Source organism: Geotrypetes seraphini, chromosome 3 (genome assembly GCF_902459505.1).
Source record: "Geotrypetes seraphini chromosome 3, aGeoSer1.1, whole genome shotgun sequence".
Taxonomy (NCBI): domain Eukaryota; kingdom Metazoa; phylum Chordata; class Amphibia; order Gymnophiona; family Dermophiidae; genus Geotrypetes; species Geotrypetes seraphini.
Window position 1 is genome coordinate 49,879,111 of NC_047086.1, and position 20,480 is coordinate 49,899,590.

Genomic DNA, 20,480 nt, shown 5'->3' on the forward strand with positions numbered 1-20,480 from the left:
TGTACTGCCTCGGAGGGAAAAAGGTCACTTGGAAGAAGAAGATGTGATACAGTTCTCCAGCTGATACAATATCCTCTTATACCAAGGATGTTCTCCCAGGGGCTTGAGCCCAGGAGGGAAGGAGTAGGTCAGCTGTTGGAGTTACAGTAGGCATGTAGATAGCTGGGTGGCTGATGGAGCATTTGAATTGCATGATAATCTACATTCCTGATACAAAGGTAGCACTTTTCACTAGGAATGGGCAAAGTTGCACAGTTTTAATTTTAGGGGGCACATGAAGGGTAAAATGTAATGGAAGGAGGTATTACAGAAAATAAAATCACACAATGAATATATGTCAATTAAAAACCATGCCGCTGCAGTATTTATAAAGTAATCATGTAACTTGTTATCAATTAAATCATTCTTACCTACCACGGTGACATAGGCATTCTCACTGCCACTTACTACATTAGAAGGAAAGGTAAAAGTCAGCATCCCTGAAGCAGTTTGTTGTTTGCCAGTGAGATCCAAAAGAACTGATTGTGAATAAAACTGTACTAGTCCTTCAGCCTGCCAAAAGAAATGATATTAGTTAATATTGGGAAATAAAACAGGGAAATGAAAAGGGACCGAATCCAATAAATGCAATCAACTCTTTATTGTGGAATTTCAAATGACAGCCAAAAAGCCTTCATCAGAAGTCCGTGAAATATCTATCAAAATAACATAACAAACACAATTAAAAATGAATAAATCCTAAAACAGATTGCTTACCAGAAAATCCACAAACAGTGAAATTTTCAACTTATGTGGAACAAAACAATAAAATGCACTATGCTATAACACTGCATAAAACCCACAAATTAGCCCCCCTTTTACAAAACCGTAGTACGGTTTTTAGCGCCAGCTGCAGTGGTAACAGCTCCGATGCTCATAGGAATAATATGAGCGTCAGAGCTATTACCGCTGTGGCTGGCACTAAAAAAACATGCTATGGTTTTGTAAAAGGAGGGGTAAATGAACAGTATGTTCAATTATAAAATGAGAACCAGTATTCAAAGATTTAAAATATAGAACAGATGCCAATACTCAATTAATTAATAAAGAACATAATACATAGAACTAGGTGAAATTGACCAAAAGATTGAAAAACCAGGTGATGTCATCATGTAAAAAAAGTTAACAAAAAAGTATAATATGGATCTGAACGCTTATCGATACTATTAAACAAAAAATGAGAGCTGGAAGGGAAATATGTATGATGTCAAAGAACTACCGGAGACTGCATACTGTGTTGAGGAAGTTTCAAGGTTTTTGAATTGTATTGACTTCCTGGATTTATGAATAAGATGCGTTGGATTGATGATTTTGGATTATGACTGTTTTAAAATTGAGCTTTTTTGAATGAACTTTTTTCACTTGTGATTTTTTTCATTTGCGGTTTTTTTCATTTGGGATTTTGTGAGAGAGCACTGAGCACTTTGGAAGATGCAGCTGAGCCCAGGATGATCTGATGACTTCAGAAGATAAGAATTTCGGATAAGAACTTTTAAGAGATAAGTACTCCTTCATTGTGATGGACTGTTAGAACTCTTACATAATTGTTTATTTCAACTTAGGAGCACTGCTGGAGAATTCTAAGCATCCTGTGTTTATGAGTTTGTATGGTATATTGACTGTGATGTTTATATTAGCAGGACTCCTTTTACTAAGGTGCGCTAGTGTTTTTAGCGCGCACTACATTGCCCCGCGCGCTAACCCCAAGCTACGTGCCAAGAACTAACGCCAGCTCAATGGTGGCGTTAGCGTCTAGCGCGCGCGGCAATTCAGCACACGCTAAACATGCATTAAAACCGCTAGCGCAGCTTAGTAAAAGGAGCCCATAATGTAACAAAATATAGTAAATAACATCTTTTTAAAAAACCAAAACGCTGTGTACAATTGAATTTAGAAACTGATTGAGGTCGATAAACAATGCTGTGAGCAGCTCTGTAAAACAAAGTAGAGCCATTCTAAAAAAAGTTTCTCTCCTCACAGGCTAAACAGACAACTCATGTTTGAAACAAGAGAGCTACAAACAAATTGGTAATTAACATAGAAACGCACTAAAGAGGCTACTAGTACTGGCGTAACTGACTCCCTTGACAAAACAGGAAACCCCGGATAAACTAAACTAAACTAAACTAAAACTTAAGTTTATAGACCAGGTCATATCCATGGAAATGGAGCTCGACTCGGTTAACAATCATGAATTAATAATAACGACAAATAACATAGAAATACAAGCGCACCAAACAAACAACTTTTGTAGCTAACAGGGTAAAAAAAAAAAAGTTTGGTAGCTCACAGGAAAAAAAAATGGTCAAGGTACTCCATATTATAAAGAATATTTGATGATCAAGATTTCATGTAACCAAATTATAAAAATGGTACCAGATCTAATTCTATATTAAGACCATATGGAATGACAATTCTCATTTCATAAATCAGTCGTAGTTCTTTTCTGAGAAGGTGAGATCACCATCCCCACCTATCCATCTGGGTTTAATTTATATATATATAAAAGAAAATATCAACTGAAGTATGTGCAGCTAACGGTACAGACAAAACTCCTCTAATAATACAACACCGGTATGCAATTACAGTGGTGCCTCGCATAACGGCCGCCTCGCACAGCGAACGCTGCGCACAACGAACTTTATGTCTTGATTCGTACAACGGACTTCGTTTCACACAACGAAGTCGCCCGAGCTGCATCCTTCCGGGGTTCCTGCGGGGTTGGATCGCAGCGGGGTTGGTCGAGCCGCGAGGGTAGTCTCCTTCTCCTTACCTGCCCTGTCGCAGCACACAGCCGAACGTAAATCTTCCCGATGTCAGCGCTGACGTCGGAGGGAGGGCTTAAGCAAAGCCCTCCCTTCCTCCGACGTCAGCGCTGACATCAGGAAGACTTCCGGTCGGCTGTGTGCGGCTGCGGCAGGGCAGGTAGGAAGAAGGCAATGGCGAACGAAAGAGGGGGGAGGGGGCGGTCCGCCCCGAAGAATGTGCACAGCTGGTCAGGTCCCCCGATCGACCGACAACAGGCCCGGCCGACAAACCTCCCTGCCCTGTAGCCGCGAATCTAAATTACCTCTTACAGCAGCTTCAATAATCCAGCTGCTGTAAGAAGGTAATTTAGATTCGCGGCTACAGGACAGGGAGATTTGTCCGACCGGGCCTGTTCTGTTGTCGGTCGGGTGCAAAAGCGCCACAAAGGTGGAGGCAGGGAGGGAGGAAAGGTGGAGTGGAGAAGAAAAGACGCTTAAGGGGGGAGAAGGCCGCTGAAAGCACATGTTGGAGCAGGGGATGAGAGGTAGGGAGAGAAGGGGAAATATTGGACAAGGGCAGAAGGGATGCTAAATCATAGGGTGACAGGCAGAGAGAACAACAGGAAAAAGAGTGGAAGCAATCTTGAACCCTGAGGGTGAGGGCAGAGAGAGGTGATGAGATGATTGATCATGGGGAGAGGGACAAAAGGGAATAGAGATGGGATAGGAAGATAGTGGAAGTAAAAGGACAGGGAGATGTATGTTTTTAGATGTATCTAAATAAAAATAATAACAAAAAATTTATCTTTTTTTATGTCATCTTAGCATATTTTATGCTACAGAACGAATTATTTTTTTTAACATGTATTGTTATGGGAAAACGCGTTTCACATAACGAACTTTTCGCATAACAAACTTGCTCCTGGAACCAATTAAGTTCATTGTGTGAGGCACCACTGTATTCTCATTTTTACATTACATTACATTAGAGATTTCTATTCCGCCAATGCCTTGCGGTTCAAGGCGGATTACAAAAGAATTACAAAAAAAAGTATTACATGAAGAAGATATCTGGTAATTTCTAGAGGAGATGAAGAGTAGATGAGGTTGCTTTGGGGAATCGGGAAGGTATTGGGGAGTGGTATTGGAAATTGGAAAGGAGCTAGTGGTATTAAACGTTTGCAGGAATTTCTTGAAAAGTAGAGTCTTTATTTCTTTTCTGAATGGTTTGTAATCTGGGGTCATAATTAGTAGATTGGAGATTTGGTTGTCGAGTTTTGCTGCTTGTGTGGCTAGGAGGCCATCATATAGTTTTTTCCGTTTGACTTCTTTGATTGCAGGGTACGTGAATGGAGTGTGGGTTTTCCTAAAACCCTCTTAGTTTTACCCACATAAACCAGACCACATGGACAGATAATAATGTATACTATATTAGTGCTGTTGCAATTTGAATTAAATTTCAAATGAGAAGTAGTACCCATATTGGAATATTCATAACTAGTAATATTTCTAGTATATTTGCGAACACTACATGAACCACACGCAGAATGTCTATGCCACTCAAAAAATTCTGAACTGATATCCGGTAAAGTAGAGGGAATGTCTCTCTTTTCCCAAGGGAACGGTACAGTTTAGGGGGTGAAGAACTTTTATGCATGAAAGAGGAGCGGGATTTGTAAGTGATAGTATGAGATGATCTTAAGGTGATCAAACAGTCAAAAGGTGATGGCGAACATTAGAAGGTTATTAGGGTGATTAGGGAAACTTATAGCCAGCAGGAAAAAGGAAGTATTGATACCCCTGTATAAGACTCTGGTGAGACCTCATTTAGAATATTTAGAAAAAGAAAAATATAAACAGGATGGAGTTGGTCCAGAGGAAGGCTACTAAAATGGTCAGTGGTCTTCATCATAAGGTGTATGGGGACAGCCTTAAAGATATCAATCTGTATACTTTGGAGGAAAGGCGGAAGAAAGGAGATATAATAGAGATGTTTTAATACCTACATGGCATAAATGCGCATGAGGAGTCTTTCATTTAAAAGGAAGCTCTGGAATGAGAGGGCATAGGATGAAGTGAAAAAGTGATAAGCTCAGGAATAATCTAAGGAAATAATTTTTTACAAAAAGGGTGGTAGATGCATGGAACAGTCTCCCGGAAGAAGTGGTGACAACAGAGACTGTCTGATTTCGAGAAAGCCTGGGATACTCATGTGGGATCTCTTAGAGAGAGGAAGAGATAATGGTTACTGCAGCTGGGCAGATTGGATGGGCCATTTGGCCTTTATCTGCCATCATAGTTCTATGTTTAAATTTCCATTTCATGAATATGCTATGATAAGCTTTTTATTAGTAAAGCACGAATGTGGTTCCAAAATATGCCGAATGTGGTTCCAAAATATGCCAATGTTTCCTCTACATAGCCTGTATATCCTTTGCTAAATGTAAAAATCTTAAGACACAGACCAAATCCGGAGATGCTCTTTCATTTCTACTAGTCAAAATACAATCTCTATCTCGACTAGTGGCTCTATTAAAGCACTTACTCAAACAATTAGATGGATAACCCCTATTTTTGAATCGATGGGCCATATATGATGCTTGTAAATAGTAATCATGTGGTTCAAAACAAAGTCTGCATAAACACAAAAAATTGGCTATAATGTACATAATTGTTGTGGTCAGTGGGTTTTCTAAAGACAGAATATCCAAAAATGAAAGCTCAATGAGATCATATTGCATGTTGAACATTAGGTTTCTGATTGTGAATGATATTGTACTATTCATTCAGCCTGCCGAAAGAAATTATGTTAGTTAATACTAAACATTTTACTAATAAATTTACTGCAACTTTAATACACAGAAACAGACCTGCAGTCACAATATATTAAAATGTAAATAAATACTATTCCTAGAAGCAAATTGTTTGGTAAAGTAACAATGGATGAACCGGCTCAGTTCCCATCCCCGATTACCCAAATCACAGTTGAGTCAGTTTTTAAAATTTGGCATGAAAATATACCATATATACTCAAATATAAACTGATCCGATTATAAACCGAGGTAACTTCCCCCCTCCCAAAAAAGGGGAAAAAGGTTCACCCGAATAATTTCAATTGCCCTGGCTTGCTAATGGAATCAGCTTAAAAACTGAGACTTCGTCCAAGGTCCTAAGTGTCATTTTAGACAGCTCATTGAATCGGGGAAATCATAATAGCTATGTAGCTTGAAAATCTTTTTATACATTTTTTTAAGTTCAAACTTTTTTTAATTGTTTTGTCTTCATTGGTTATTGGAATTCTTTATTTTCAGGAATTTCTGTTAATTTGATGAGGAAACTTAATTTGATAGAGAACACAGCAGCAAGACTGATTTTTTTAATAATTCAAGATCTGATCATGTCAAGCCACTGTTCATAGAGCTGCACTGGCCTCCTGTGGAATTGCATGTGGAATTTAAATTAGGTTGTCTAACTTTTATTTATTTATTTATTCATCCATTCATTTTTATAGCCTGTCCTCCCCAGGAGCCCAGAACGGACGTTGTATGGAGAAGTTCCTGAAAGCTTACCAAGATTTATTAAAATATTAGAAGTAAATTCTGGACACTCTAGTTATAATCATTAACTATTAACTTTTCCATCTACAAAGGGTGTAAAGTATAAGTAGTTACATCAAAAATCTTATTATTGTGTAGTACAGATATAGAACTCATTTTCTTTAGAAATTTGTGTAACAACTTCTTATATTGCCTTTTGGTATAGCACAAAAAGAAATCAGACGTCTTCAGATTATTCAGAATACAGCCATTAGACTTATCACAAAAGCTAAAAAATTTGACCACATAACTCCTCTGCTTAAGGAAGCTCACTGGCTTCCAGTAGCTCACAGAATAACTTACAAACTTTGTCTGCTCACATTTAAATCTCTTCTGTTTAAAACTCCGGCCTTCATTCATAAACTATTAATTCCTTATTCCTCCAATAGAACCCTAAGATCAGACCAACAGCACTTATTAACGATCCCATCGTTAAAAATAATAAACACGCGCCGTCAGTATATTTTCTCAGTAACGGCTCCCCAAACTTGGAATTCTCTTCCCATCTATTTACGTGAAGAACTTAATCTAGACAAATTTAAAATCAAACTGAAAACTTTTTTATTTAACGATGCATTTGTTATCTGACTTATAGTTTTCTTTTTAACATTATCCAACTTCATTTGTTTCTATTTCTCTTTTCTTCACATATTCAACTATTTTTATCCCATCCTTTCTGTGTTTTCCTTATTTGGCTCCCCACTTTGCTCAATTACATTGTAACTTCTTCCCCTACCTTCCTTTTGTTTCCAGTTTGTTCAGTTATCGTCTAGTCTTGTGAGTTTTTAATTATTTTAAATTTATTTTATTTTGTAACTTTATTAATGTGTAAATCGCCTTGAATATTGAAAAGGCGATTAAACAAATAAATAATAAACTTGAAACTTGAAACTTGTAGTCAGTTAAAAACTTGTCTTTTTCAAAAAATTTTATTAGGAGGGTAGTTTTATTTTGTTTGATATTTGAGCCATGTGTGAATTGATGTATTTTTTTAGGATATATTGTGGCCCGCTCTGAACTAGAGGTCTGCATGGGAACGGGGATCACGGGCATCCCGCGTGGATCCCCCTAGGTCAACGGGACTCCCACGGGGACCCCTCCAAGGCTGACGGGACTCCCAAGGGCTACCTAATTTCTGGTCCGAGTCTGGCGCCGAGCTGAGCTACCTAATCCCGACAAATCAGAAGCAACAGTCTCTGTCACGTAGGCAGTGAGTCTGTGCGCCTACGTGACAGAGACTGTTGCTGCTGATTCGTGGGGAGGTGTCACGTGCAGGCTAGAGCGGGCGGATAGAGTCCTCCTCCTCACCCCTCTGGGACAAACCCGAAATGAGCTAAGTTAACTTCGCCGGTCACGTGCAGCGTGCAGGGCCCGGTTCTGCTGCGCGAGCCACGATCTGTGACTCACAGCTGAGCGGGGATCGGTGGACACCGATGGCTGCTGAGCTGAAGCTTTTTTCCAGGCTTCAACATGCCAGGCCTACATTAATAGAACTATATACGCCCACCTGCAGGGATTGAGTTGGGAGGGTGTGTTAGACCGAGGGCAGCAGCCTAATGGTGCAGCCTCCCCTCTCCCGTCTGCTGCCCCAATGTTTTGGCGCCCTGGCAGAATCATTCATAATCAGCCATTTAATAAATTGGGCTTTGTCAAGTTGCGCATCACGTCGGAAAAGAAATGTGAGCCTATGCCAATAAGAGACTCCATACTGTCCTGAGTGTGCTGGCGAGAGCTTGGTTCTCTCAACCATGTGCACATCTGGTTTATGTCGAGCTGAGGGGGGTGGGCTGGGGAGAGCAAGAACATGGAGGGAGTTTGAGATTATAAAACAGCCGTGACAGGAAATGTGAGGGCTCCCCCCCGCCAATTGAAATAAGTTGCTTAGAATCAAGGTTTTAGATACCGAGCTCATTCTTGAGGAGATGTTGGCTGAAAATTCCCCTACTTTGACTATGGTTGCATGGGAGGAGTAGATGCTGCTGCTGTGCTGTTATCGGAGACTCATGCAGGCGTCACACTGATACCCATAAAGCATAGATACAGCTCGGACAGCTGAAGAGGAGGGAAAGGGAATGGGGACTTGTGTACTGCTTTTTTGTGGCTTTGGCATTTCAAAGCCAACATTCAAAGCGGTGGGCACTGGAGGATTAAGTGACATGTCCAGGGTCATAAGGAACAGCACCGGGATATGATCTCACAACCTCTGGGTGCAGAGGCAGTAGCTCTACCAGTGAACCACAGCCCTTCCATAGAGAACCAATGGACAGCAACAGAAGAATTTACAGAAGATGGGAAAGCGGAAAAAAGAAACTGGGACCAACTTGATGGGAAAATAAGTTTCCAGACAACAAAGGTAATAAACGGAATTTATTGACTAAAATATGTTAGCGTTGGGAAATGTATATAGCAGATGTCTTTGTATTGTGTTCAAAAGAAAAGAAAATGCATTTCTGGTTTTATTTCTACAGTGTTGAAGTACTTGCTGACCCTTGCTGTGACTGGTGGGTATCCCCAAGCACCGCCAGCAGAGGACCTCCTCTAGAGATGGCCAGAACTCCCCTCCACCAAGCACAGCAGTCGATGGCAACATCCATGAGCTACTGAGGTGCCAGCCTCTGTGACTCGGACACTACTGCTGCCTGCCAAGCTTGGCAAAAGGGACCCCCAGCCAATTGCAGAAGAAGTCCTCAGCTGACAGCTTGAGGGTCCTCATCAGCTGAGAATTTATATTTTATATTTACATTAGAGGCTCTGGTACAAACCCATTTACAAAGTATGTATACTTCTCAATTAATATTTCCAAATTAATTAAAGTGTCTTTGCTTATTTGTAAATGGGTCAATACCAGAGCCTTTAATTCAGTAATAAATGAAATAACTACTGAAGTTTATATAGGGACGGGCGGGGATGGATTTGATTCCAGTGGGGACGAATTTCATTCCAGCGGGGATGGGTTTGACTCCTAGCAGGGACGGACGGGGATGGGTTTGATTCTACTGGGGATGGGTTTGATTTCTGTCCCCGTGCAACTCTCTACTCTGAACTTCTATTGAAATGATATGGTGGGATATAAAAAGCTAACATAACATCATTTACTCCCACAAGCTTTATTCCCTTCATTTAATTAATTTCCTCAAAATGTATAAAAGAGCTTCCATCAGCCTATTTCTCCCCATTTGCATGTAGGCAGAGCTGTGAGGCCCTCCTCCTCCTGTAAAGTAACAATGTTCAAACAGTTACATTCTTGTACAGCTTTTACCAAAGTAAGCAAACTGACAGTTGGGAATGTCCCCATCACCTTGGACAAGAATAAACCTGTTTGGGTTTGAAGGACATTACCAAGAATTATCTCCCTTATTCTCATTAGAAACCACCCACGGCTGGGAGCGGGGAGGGTGTTCACATGTATTTCTCTAACATTTGTGCTGCAAGCTTTTGAATTAAGTAATTGAACCCTTTACTGTAAGACTATAATGAGTAGCACCACTGATCCCTATCAAATCGATTTTGGGTTTTCCATTTGATCTTTAACAATTTCCAATTTTCCTTGATTCAGGCTTCATATGTTCCATGTTCCTAAGCTGAGAATATCTTTACAGCTTCTGATCTCCCTTTTCTGTCCAGCAACATCAGTATCAGGATGTTCGGCAGCTTTGATCCATCAGCTTGATGGCACCTAACAAAACTGTAGTAATCCAGCCAAAAGGTTATCATGGCAAGGGCTGCTCTGACTGCTTATTTTCACAAACAAAAATAGCTGAGATTTTTTTGTAACTTGTCAAGAGGTAGAAAATCTTTAAATGTTTTGATTTGGGAAAACATGGTTAGTTACGAGATGAAAGCATCTGTCTTACCTTGACTAAAATCTTTTGAGTAATGGCATCAGAAGCAGCTTCAGATTTTGCTTTCACTGTAATAGGAATCTCACCCAGCTGCTTTGGTTTGATTGGAAAAAGAACAGTCAACCCATCTTGACTTGGCAGAGATACAAACTGCTGGTTTTCAGTAGCATTTATATCATTGGAAGTAACCAGAATGTCAAATGCATCACTTGTGTCCAGGGTGACAATAACCTGTACAATGCATAAAGAATATATACTTTCATAAAATGGCAACAGAAGAGAAGATGTATACTTCCTAAAATGGAAATAGAATTCAGATAATCACTACCATGCTATTTAAGAACATACTTTCTATTAGAGAGTTGCACGGGGACAGAAATCCCACCCATCCCTGCCAGAATCCCCTCCGTCCCTGCCCAGCCCCACGAGGAATCCCCTCTGTCCCCGCCCGCCCACCCATAAAAGTTACCTGTCCCCATAAAAAGTAGCAATTACTTCAGAAAGTTTTGAACAATACAAGCAAATACTTCACTTTACATAAAAAGGCAATCATAGGAAATGCCAATGACACTTCTCATGCCTCAAGGAAGTTTTTTTTGTGGGGTGTGGGGACTGGCCTACCCTGCTGTCCAGGAAGGACCACTGTTACAGGTAAGTAACTTCACGTTACCACAATCTCACTGAAAGCATTCATTGAATATCCACACAGCAAAACCTTCAACATGGATCCTGCATTGCTAAATCCAATAAACCAAAAATAATTAATCTGTGGAAAGTACACTCTCTTACAATCAAACTTCCAGAGTTCTCCAAATCCAGGGCAGCCTTAGCAGGACAGCTTTTTATTTTAATAGAAAGCCAACCAAACATGATGGCTCAAAACTGATTTTTTGGGGGGAACGGGGTGGGAAGATTTGAAAGATTAGCATTTTCATGTTAAAAATGCTTGGAGGGGCATAATCAAAAAAAACGTCTAAGTCCCCTTTTGGCCTAAGTCCTTAAACGTTAAAAGCAGAAGCAGGGAAAGTGTCCATAACCAAAACAAACGTCCTTGTTTTGATTATGGCCTGCCTCTACTAAACGCCCAGATCACCATTACGTCTACAAGTACACCCCCACAACGTCTACAATTTTTTGGCCATAATGAACCAAAAAAACGCCTAAGCCCCAAACGTCCAACAAAAGGGCTTTTAGGCGAAGGAGGAGCCAGTCCTTCGCCTAAAAGCTGGATTCTGTAACCGGTGTCTGTCAAAAACAACACCGGTTATAGAATCCCCCCCCACAATGATCCAGCCAGGAGGATGCCCAAGCCCTCCTGCCATGTCAAACCGCGAACCCCCCCCCCCCCAACGTCGGGGCAAGAGGGAGCCCAAGCCCTCTTGCCCCGTCAAACCGCAGCCCCACTGACAACATCGGGGCAAGAGGGAGCTCAAGCCCTCCTGCCCCGGCAATCATGCCCCCCCCTCCCCGCCGAGTATGAGCAGGCCAGGAGGGAGCCCAAGCCCTCCTGGCCCCGGCGACCCCCCCGACTGGATTGGGCCAGGAGGGGACCCAAGCCCTCCTGGCCCAGGTGACCTCCCCGACTGGATTGGGCCAGGAGGGAGCCCAAGCCCTCCTGGCCCCGGCGACCCCCTACCCCCACCCCAATACGGGTAGGAGGGATCCCAGGCCCTCCTGCTCTCTACACAACCCCCCCCCCCAATGACCGCCCCCCCAGAACCCCCGATCGGCTCCCCCGCCGACCTGCGACCCCCCTGGCCGACCCCACGATCCCCCCACCCCCTTCCCCGTACCTGTTCAGTTGGCCAGACGGACGGGTGCCAAACCCGCCCATCCGGCAGGCCAGCCAGGTCCAGAATGGGGCCGGATTGGCCCAGGCGGCAGAAACCCAAGCCCTCTTGCCCCGCCGATTAACATCGGGCCAGGAGAGAGCCCAAGCTCTCTTGGCCCCAGCGACCCCCCCCCCCCCCCCGCGACTGGATTGAGCCAGGAGGGAGCCCAAGCCCTCTTGGCCCGGCGACCACCCCACCGCGACTGGATTGGGCCAGGAGGGAGCCCAAGCCCTCCTGGCCCCGGTGACCCCCTACCCCCCACCCCCTCGACGCAACCCAACTCACCCCAACGACTGCCCCCCCCAGAACCCCCGATCGCCCCCCACGCTGACCCGCGACCCCATGGACGACCCCACGACCCCCACCCCCTTCCCCGTACCTTTTAAAGTTGGTCGGACGGACGGGTGCCAAACCCGCCCGTCGGGCAGGCAGCCGATGCCAGAATGGGCCCAGATTGGCCAAGCCGTCCCAAAGCCCTGCCCACAGGTGGGGCCTAAGGCACCTGGGCCAATCAGAATAGGCCCTGGAGCCTTAGGCCCCTCCTGTGGGCAGGGCCTTAGGCATATGGGCTGGGTTGGGCCCATGTGCCTAAGGCCCCGCCTACAGGAGGGGCCTAAGGCTCCCGGGCCTATTCTGACTGGCCCAGGCGCCTCAGGCCCCACCTGTGAGCAGGGTTTCTGCCGCCTGGGCCAATCCGGCCCCATTCTAGACCCGGCTGGCCTGCCGGACGGGCGGGCTTGGCACTCGTCTGTCTGGCCAACTGAACAGGTACGGGGAAGGGGGTGGGGGGTTGTGGGGTCAGCCGGGGGGGTCGTGGGTTGGCGGGGGGGCCGATCGGGGGCTCTGGGGGGGCGGTCGTTGGGGGAGGGGGATTTTGTAGAGGGCAGGAGGGCCTGGAATCCCTCCTGCCCGTATTGTAGTGGGGGGTGGGGGGTAGGGGGTCGCCAGGGCCAGGAGGGCTTGGGCTCCCTCCTGGCCCAATCCAGTCGGGGGGTCGCCGGGCCAGGAGGGCTTGGGCTCCCTCCTGGCCCAATCCAGTCGGGGGGTCACCGGGGCTAGGAGGGCTTGGGCTCCCTCCTGGCCCCTTTGTGTCGGAGGGGTGGTCGCCGTGTGAGAGGGGGGTCGCTGGGGCCAGAAGGGCTTGGCCTCCCTCCTGGCCTGCTCGTACTCAGCGGGGTGGGGGGGGCATGATCGCCGGGGCAGGATGGCTTGAGCTCCCTCTTGCCCCGATGTTGTCGGGGGAGGGGCTGCGGTTCGATGGGGCAAGAGGTCTTGGGCTCCTTCTTGCCCCGACGTTGTCGGGGGGGGGGGGGTGATGTATCACGGCAGGAGAGATTGGGCATCTCTCCGCTGCGATGGTTGCGGTGGGTAGTTTGCCGGGCCGCTGAACTGATCGCGCCAGCGGCCATCAGCTCAGCGGCCCCTTTTTCGGCACTTAGACCTGGTTTGACTTTGTCTAAGTCAAAAAGGTCTAAGTGCCGACTAGGCAACCTGTGAAATGTTTTGGTTATACCTGTTGTACGTCTAGGTATAGGTTGGCCCACCTCCCATCCACTGCCCGCCCTTTCCCCTCCTCTAAACACACCTCTTTTCTCTCTGTGCGTTTAGAAGCAGGGGAAAGGCCTAAGCTGTTTTTAGATACATTTAAAAACCAGCTTTGGTTATGGGTACTTGGACGATCAGGCTTTTTGATCGTCCAAGTAGCCATTTAGGACATTTTTTAGACTTTTTTTTTTTTATTATGAACCCCATAAGCATGTTTTTATATCTATTGTTAACAAAGTGCTAACAAAAAGCAATTCGAAATGAAAAAGTGAAATCCATCAAACAAAAATTTAGTTCAGAGGTGTTGCTTTTCAATGCCCAGATTTTCAAAAGGAAATCATCTTTCTTTTTTTAACAGAAGCAATGCAATGGAAAGAAAAACTATTAAAGCAGGAAAAAAAAACAAAGCATGGAATTGTCTGCGACTTTCAGGAAATAAAATATACGTTACACTATTTAGGGAGAACTAGTTTTTCCACATTCAAGGAAAGTTCAGCAGCTGAAACCTATCCGAGCAAAAAGGACTACTTTCCCGAAGTTTTGATCGGTTTCGCCTGCCCTGAGGCAGTTTGTGGGCTCACCTTGGAGATGGACATGGTGAAGTAGACAAAAAGGCTGTTGGTTGAGGTGATCTGCAGGACGAGGATGGACATCATGGCCATGGCTAGCCAGATCGGGTTGCAGCCCTTCTTCCTCTTGCCTTTGCCCACCACCTCCTCTTCCTTGTACATTGCAGGCTGTCCTCCCGCTCTAGCCTGCACGTGATTTTCCGACGAATCAGCAGCAACTGTCTCTGTCATGTAGGCAGTGAACTCAGCACGTAGGCAGTGAGCTCACCAAATATGCACACAGAGTCTGTGTGCCTACATGTACGTTCCCACCGCAGCACCAGACCCGTACCGGTCTCTTCTGAAGCTGAAATTAGGTAGGCTTTGGGATAGGAACCCCAGGTCCATCCCTGTGGGAGTCCTGTCGGCCTTGGAGGGGTCCCCAGAGTCCCGTGGGTCTTGGAGGGGTTCCCGTGGGAGTCCCATAGACTGGGTGGGGGGATCCCAGAAGGATCTCCATGAGACCCGAAGGATTCCCATGATCCCTGTTCCTGTGCAGACCTCTACTTTCTATTCTTAAATTTCTAGAAACAAGTAGGTTTGGCACATGTGCAAATGAGAGAGCAGCTCAAGTATACTTGCACAAAAGACATTTTCACAAATTGAAAATTCAGAAATTGAATAAGCTGATGCTTTACCCAGGACAGATATAATATCATAGTGTTAGTTACATAATCCACAGTTGTAGCAGTTATTGTATATATCCCTGCCTATCTCTATATTTGCGATATCTGTTTTTAAGATGTAATATATAACTTCATTAATTTCATGTACTAATAAGATATGAAACTTTAAACAAATCTATGCAAAACTAGGGACTGTGATCACAGCAAATGCAATATAATTTAAAAGCATTAAAACTGTTTTTGACATTTCAAATTTTTACAGTGAATAAAATTTCTACAAAATTCAGCATTTTAATACCCACCTCACTTGTTTCATCCAAATAATTGAAAATGGTAACTTCCAAAATAAATTGTTCTCCCCTGGTAACAGAGTATGGAAGATTCAAAGACACAAAAAATGGCTGAAAAGCTTCCAGCTGAAAAAAAAAATGGAAACACAAATATTATAATAGAACAGTAGAACAATGAAATAAATCAACTGTCAAAATGTATAAACTTCAGAATTTTTTACAAACAGATTGGGTTAAAAGTTAAAATATGTTGTTATTGAACAAACCAGATCTAGTCAGAATCACTACTGGGTTTCACTCTTCCTGAGTAATCCCAATTTAAGAACATTACTCTGAACAATACTGTTAATAGGTTTACCAAATATGACCGATCTACTGCAAGTTCTGGCAGCCATCACCTGAGCAAGGCCAGCACACTCCTCGGTTGGGAGACTTTTACATTAGTCAAAACAAAAGAATTTCTCTCTCCTTCCAAATATAACTTCATCTCATAAATGTGTCTAGTGTTACTGTAAGTCTGTTCTGTGTCATACACTTCAACAAAATAAAGATCTTCCAGTGCAATTAGTAGAAACCCTCAATTAATTATGAGAGAACATCAACTTTATACCATAACTATAATACTTTTAATGGAAATAGTTACTCTACAGACCAAAAAATTATTGACTTTAAATATTCTGTTAGTTGGAGGGATTCCAACATGGCATCATGGTGGAAGGACGCGCTGAACGGCGCACTGTAGAAGCGCATTGAAAGGCTGCATGAGCAGGGCTTGGCGTTTTGAAGAGCTTTGTCTGCCATACCTTATAACCCTTTCATTTTTTGATGGGGAAAATGAGATGAAAAGTGCGGGAGCCTCCCCCAGTAGCACCATCCACTCTGGAATGAGACAGCTGACTCTTGATTTAATCAGAGCTCCAGTGGGACCAGTAACCTCTTCTCCTTCAGTCGCGCCCTGAGTTTTTCCATCAGGCAGCAGTTTGAAAGGGGTGTCTTTGAGCCCCGTTGAACGAACGGCTCCCCCGCGCCCGGGTGAAAGTTTATCAGAAGTTCAGCATTTGGCAGGGGAACCTGAGCAGGATGATATTCCCTGTGAGCAATGGGGGGCTGCCTTCTGAGGATTTGAAGTTCACTCCAAAGGAAGAACAACTGATGTAAGGTGCTTCCAAAACCTTGGATCAACAGCCTCAAAGGACCCAAGACTAAGTCACTGATGCACTTCAGGTTACTCAGCAGTATATGGCCTCATCAACTGTGTCCCTTTTTTATCCTTACAACAACCCAAAAATGGAGAAACAAGAAAATACAATACAACAAAAAACAACTCTGCAAAGAGACACTAGAAGGGAATCCAGATCAAAACTAAACACGTGGAGGGGTATAATCAAAAGAAACGTCTAAGTCTGTTTTGGACCTAAGTTGCAAGTCGCCCAAAGTCGGACAAAAGTTGAACATGGGAAAAGGTCCATTTTCGAAAAATACGTCCAACATTTTTTTTTTTTTTAAATCATCTAACTGAACGTCCAGCCGTCTGATCCTCCAGACCGCTAAGTCGTCCATCATCCATTTTTGACCAAAAATTTGTCCAAGTCAAAAACACCTAGAAAAATAACTTTTGGGTATGGGAGGGGCCAGAAAAGTGAGGGACTGGACACCCAGACATGGCACCAGAGTAGTGGGGTACCTTAAAGGGAACTGCTGTGAACTTCACAAAAAGGGTGCCACATAAACATCTCACCACAGCTACCTTATAGGTCATGGTGAGCCCTCCAAAACACCCCCAGAACCTACTAGTCCCACCTATCTACCACCCCAATAGCACTTATGGCTGCAGGTGCCACTTATATGCCAGAACAAAAGGGTTTGGGGGGTGCACATGTTTCATCCTGAATGCTGTGATTAGAGTGGCTTATGGGCCTGGGTCCTCCTCTCCATGGTTCACCAACCCACCCCTAAGACCACTTAAGCCACCTCGGTGCAACTCTACTAGGCTTTCCTATGCCAGGCTGTTCACAGCTGAACCAAAAGCCAGGGTGTAATGATGGCTAGTTTAAAGCCCAGAATTTCCTGACTTCCACACTCCGTGAAAGGGCCCAGCTGTAAAGATAGTGCCTTAGCAACTAACTAATTCAATTAGTCTGCCTGCCTCATAGGGATAAGGAAATTAACCCTCTCAGGGAAAAGCCTGCTCGGGACTAGGGAGAAAGTCCAGCCCAGCTGGAGAGTGTAAGAGCACTGGAAGACAGCACAGAATATTTCTCAATCCTGAACAAGAATGTCTCTCCTGTAAAGCTACAATGGAGAGTTATTTGTGCTAACTGTTTCACCTCCTAACCTCCTGGAATATTAATGACTGTACGTGGTTTATTAACCCAGTCCAGAGCTGATTACTGGGTGACTACGAGTGAGATGAACTTTTTCTGTTGTTTTTGTATGATGTTCATGCTACCAGGAAAACCTGGAGCGGCACAGTAATTCCACGGCCGGTGGCTGAATAAAAGCTTATGTTTTCACCAAGGCCATTTTGACAAAGTGTGATTTTTCAAAACCCTTGAAGAATAAGCTTAGTTGGGCATTTGCCAGGGACTACCAACTTGAAAGGTGACCCTAATTCTAAAGGGACCACGCCAGTAACAAGCTTCATGTCACTACCCGACGGCTCAGGGTGTTCGCAGAGAGCGTGGGTGTGACAATGTGCATTAAGCTTCTCTATGGAATATTTGACCCTTTGGTCCCCTTATATTGGAATACTTCTAGATATTGCCACTCGAGGATTACACAGAAATATAAACTATCGTTCCCTTCCTTTAGGGGAATCAAATCTGTCGGGAAGTTTAGCCAGTCCTTTGCTGTCAAACTGGTAGAAACTTGGAACAGACTCTCTGACTGTTAGACTGATAGGTCAGCTATAACAATTTCGCAAAGTCCTAAAAACTTTGCTGTTTACACAATAAATGGCTTATCTACTGAACTAACGAATTGATAGCACTTTAACACTTACTGTTTCATATTCTGTTTCACATTCTGGTCTGTAATTATTTGTGAACCGAGTCAAGCTTTGTTAGGAGATGATCCGGTATATAAACCGAAGACTAGACTAGATCGCTGCCTGGGGAAGGATGCAGGTTCCATGGAGCCGGACTGTAGCTTCACAGGGCAAACCTTCAGGTGGACATGTGGGGCCAGCCTGCTGTGTGCCACTTCAGAGCTCGGAGTCCGTTCCCCTGGGAGCCTGCTTGCCTTCTGATTTTTTTTTTTAGAGGCTGAAGTGTAGGCTGCGAATACCCTGAGTAAGAGCCCCCAAGGTATCAGGGTGCTGGCTGTGTATTTCCTGCCACCATCATGCTTCAAGGCTCCATGGCGGTGGAGGTCTCAGTCGGGGTCAGTCCGACTGGCAGCCTGAAGATTTCAAGGACTGGAGTAACTTGGTGAAGTTTCTGAGGCAGAAAATCCTATCCCTTCACTTCAGCTGCAGGAAAAAGCAGCCAGGCAGGTACTGCACAGAACTGTGAGTGCAACCCCATTAGTTCCTATGGGAAAGTCGGGTGAAAAAGTTGATTTTGAAGGTTTCTAAAGGTAGGGTTCAGGTCTTTCACTTCTAAACCCCCTATTTTCACATTTATTTTTTAATTAAGTATCTATGGGCCATTTTTGGCGTGATTTTTCTGTCGGTGGCCATCTTGGATTTTAAATTATCTTTTTTTCTAAAGCTTTTTCCAGTGCAATAGGAAAGACATTGTAGACTGATGGTTATTTCCCCATATCTGCACAAGGAATCCACTCTGGATTTTTCACTCTGCCTCTGCTGTACTTTACTGGGTTGTTTAGCTCCACCTACAGTTCTTTCCTTCTGCACACATGACTGCAGATGTGTTTGTTTTGCTCTCCCCATTTTATTATTTTTAATTTGATGTAATTTTGACCCCTTTTCGGGTAATTTGGTGCTTGGAGCAATTTTAAAGCTCTGCTTTCTTGAGAATTCAGACTTCGGTCTGTTGTTGACAGGCCGATCCCACTGGGTACCTGTCAGCCAGCCTGCATAGCTTTCTCTGGAACTCAGGGCTATCCCTGATGTGGTCTCACCTACTGTTAAGCAGGGGTTGAGCGTAGGCTTTTAGGCGCCCTTAGAAGGCTTGGCAGTGTCTCGCATGGTGCCGGCTGCATCTTTGCGCCTCTACACATACCGGTGTGCATCCGTTAGTCCAGGCATGTCCAACAGGTAGATCGCGGAGGGGGTCACAAAAGCCATTTGGCTCCATCTCTCCAGCAGCTCGTGCTGGCAGATCGTCTGCCAAGGGCTTGCCGCCCCTGCTGATCCTTTGCTTGTCTTTTTCCCTGCCTGCGGGAATCTTGCCTGCGGGTGTATTGGGGGCACTTGTTGTTTTCCTGCCAATAGTTTGTGGGTACCCTAGGGGGCCGCCGCCCACGCCCCGCGACAATACACCACAGGCCCGGCATCATACCTAATCTCCTGCCTCTCAGAATCACCCATTCCTGCCCCCACCCCACACCCCTTAGAAGTGTGTTATATACCGGGTGATATCCATTTGCCCGGACTTTACCTGAATACACTTACCATATTAGTTGTGTCGCGTGCTGGTCATTGGTCGCTTCATAGTTCACTTTCATTAAACGTTTTCGGGCAGACACAACAAAGTGTCAAGAATTTGGTGATTTTGGATGGCTTTTCCAATTTTGTTCTAACTTGCCTATGCCTTGCCTTCAAATTGGTTCAAACCACTGTGACTTTTACTTGCCTCTGCAATTTTATTTTGCCTAGCCTTTGCGTTGATTCTACACTGCAATTTTATTTCACCTTGTATTGATTCTACACTGTGTGCAGAATTTATTAAATCGCTTGTGGTGGTATTTGAACTTGTTTGGCGGTATTTGATTTTATCTGGTTTGCTGGACAGGTGTTGAGTTTTTTTGATGATTGGTGGTATTTGATTACTGGTGCCAGTAAGATGAATTCTTATTTTTAATTTTAGAACTGCATGTGTGGTTTTGGCATCTCCAGTTCTTGTATTGCACATCATCCAGAGGTCTTCAGTTCCTGTTGATTAACACTTTGGGACAGTGACAGTTTTGGACCAGATTCAGCCAGTGTTTATACTAATTTAGCAGATTTGGCCTTCTTACATCCAGTCACCCCAGTATAACGAAGATGAGTGTTCCAAAGAGCAAAACCTACCACTTTCATGATGAATGGGAAATGGACTACTTCTTCATCATGGTGAAAGAAAAGTGTTGTTGTCTAATTTGTAATGCCCCAGTATCCTTGCCCAAATAGGGTAATCTGGAACATCTTTATAAAGCTCTGCAGAGCAATAAGTTTGATGCTGATTTTCCACC

General features: G+C 44.2%; 1 protein-coding gene across 2 annotated transcripts in view; it reads right to left on the bottom strand.

Annotated features, from left to right (window-relative positions):
* CD109 (CD109 molecule) overlaps positions 1-20,480 on the bottom strand; it is a 295,729-nt gene that overhangs the window by 93,004 nt on the left and 182,245 nt on the right. For both annotated transcript variants that reach the window (XM_033937865.1, XM_033937866.1), the window contains exons 20-22: positions 15,138-15,251; positions 10,237-10,455; positions 411-552 (exon numbers count right to left, since the gene is read on the bottom strand). In XM_033937865.1, coding sequence (XP_033793756.1) covers positions 411-552; positions 10,237-10,455; positions 15,138-15,251 — 475 coding nt within the window. The remainder of the gene's footprint in view (positions 1-410; positions 553-10,236; positions 10,456-15,137; positions 15,252-20,480) is intronic.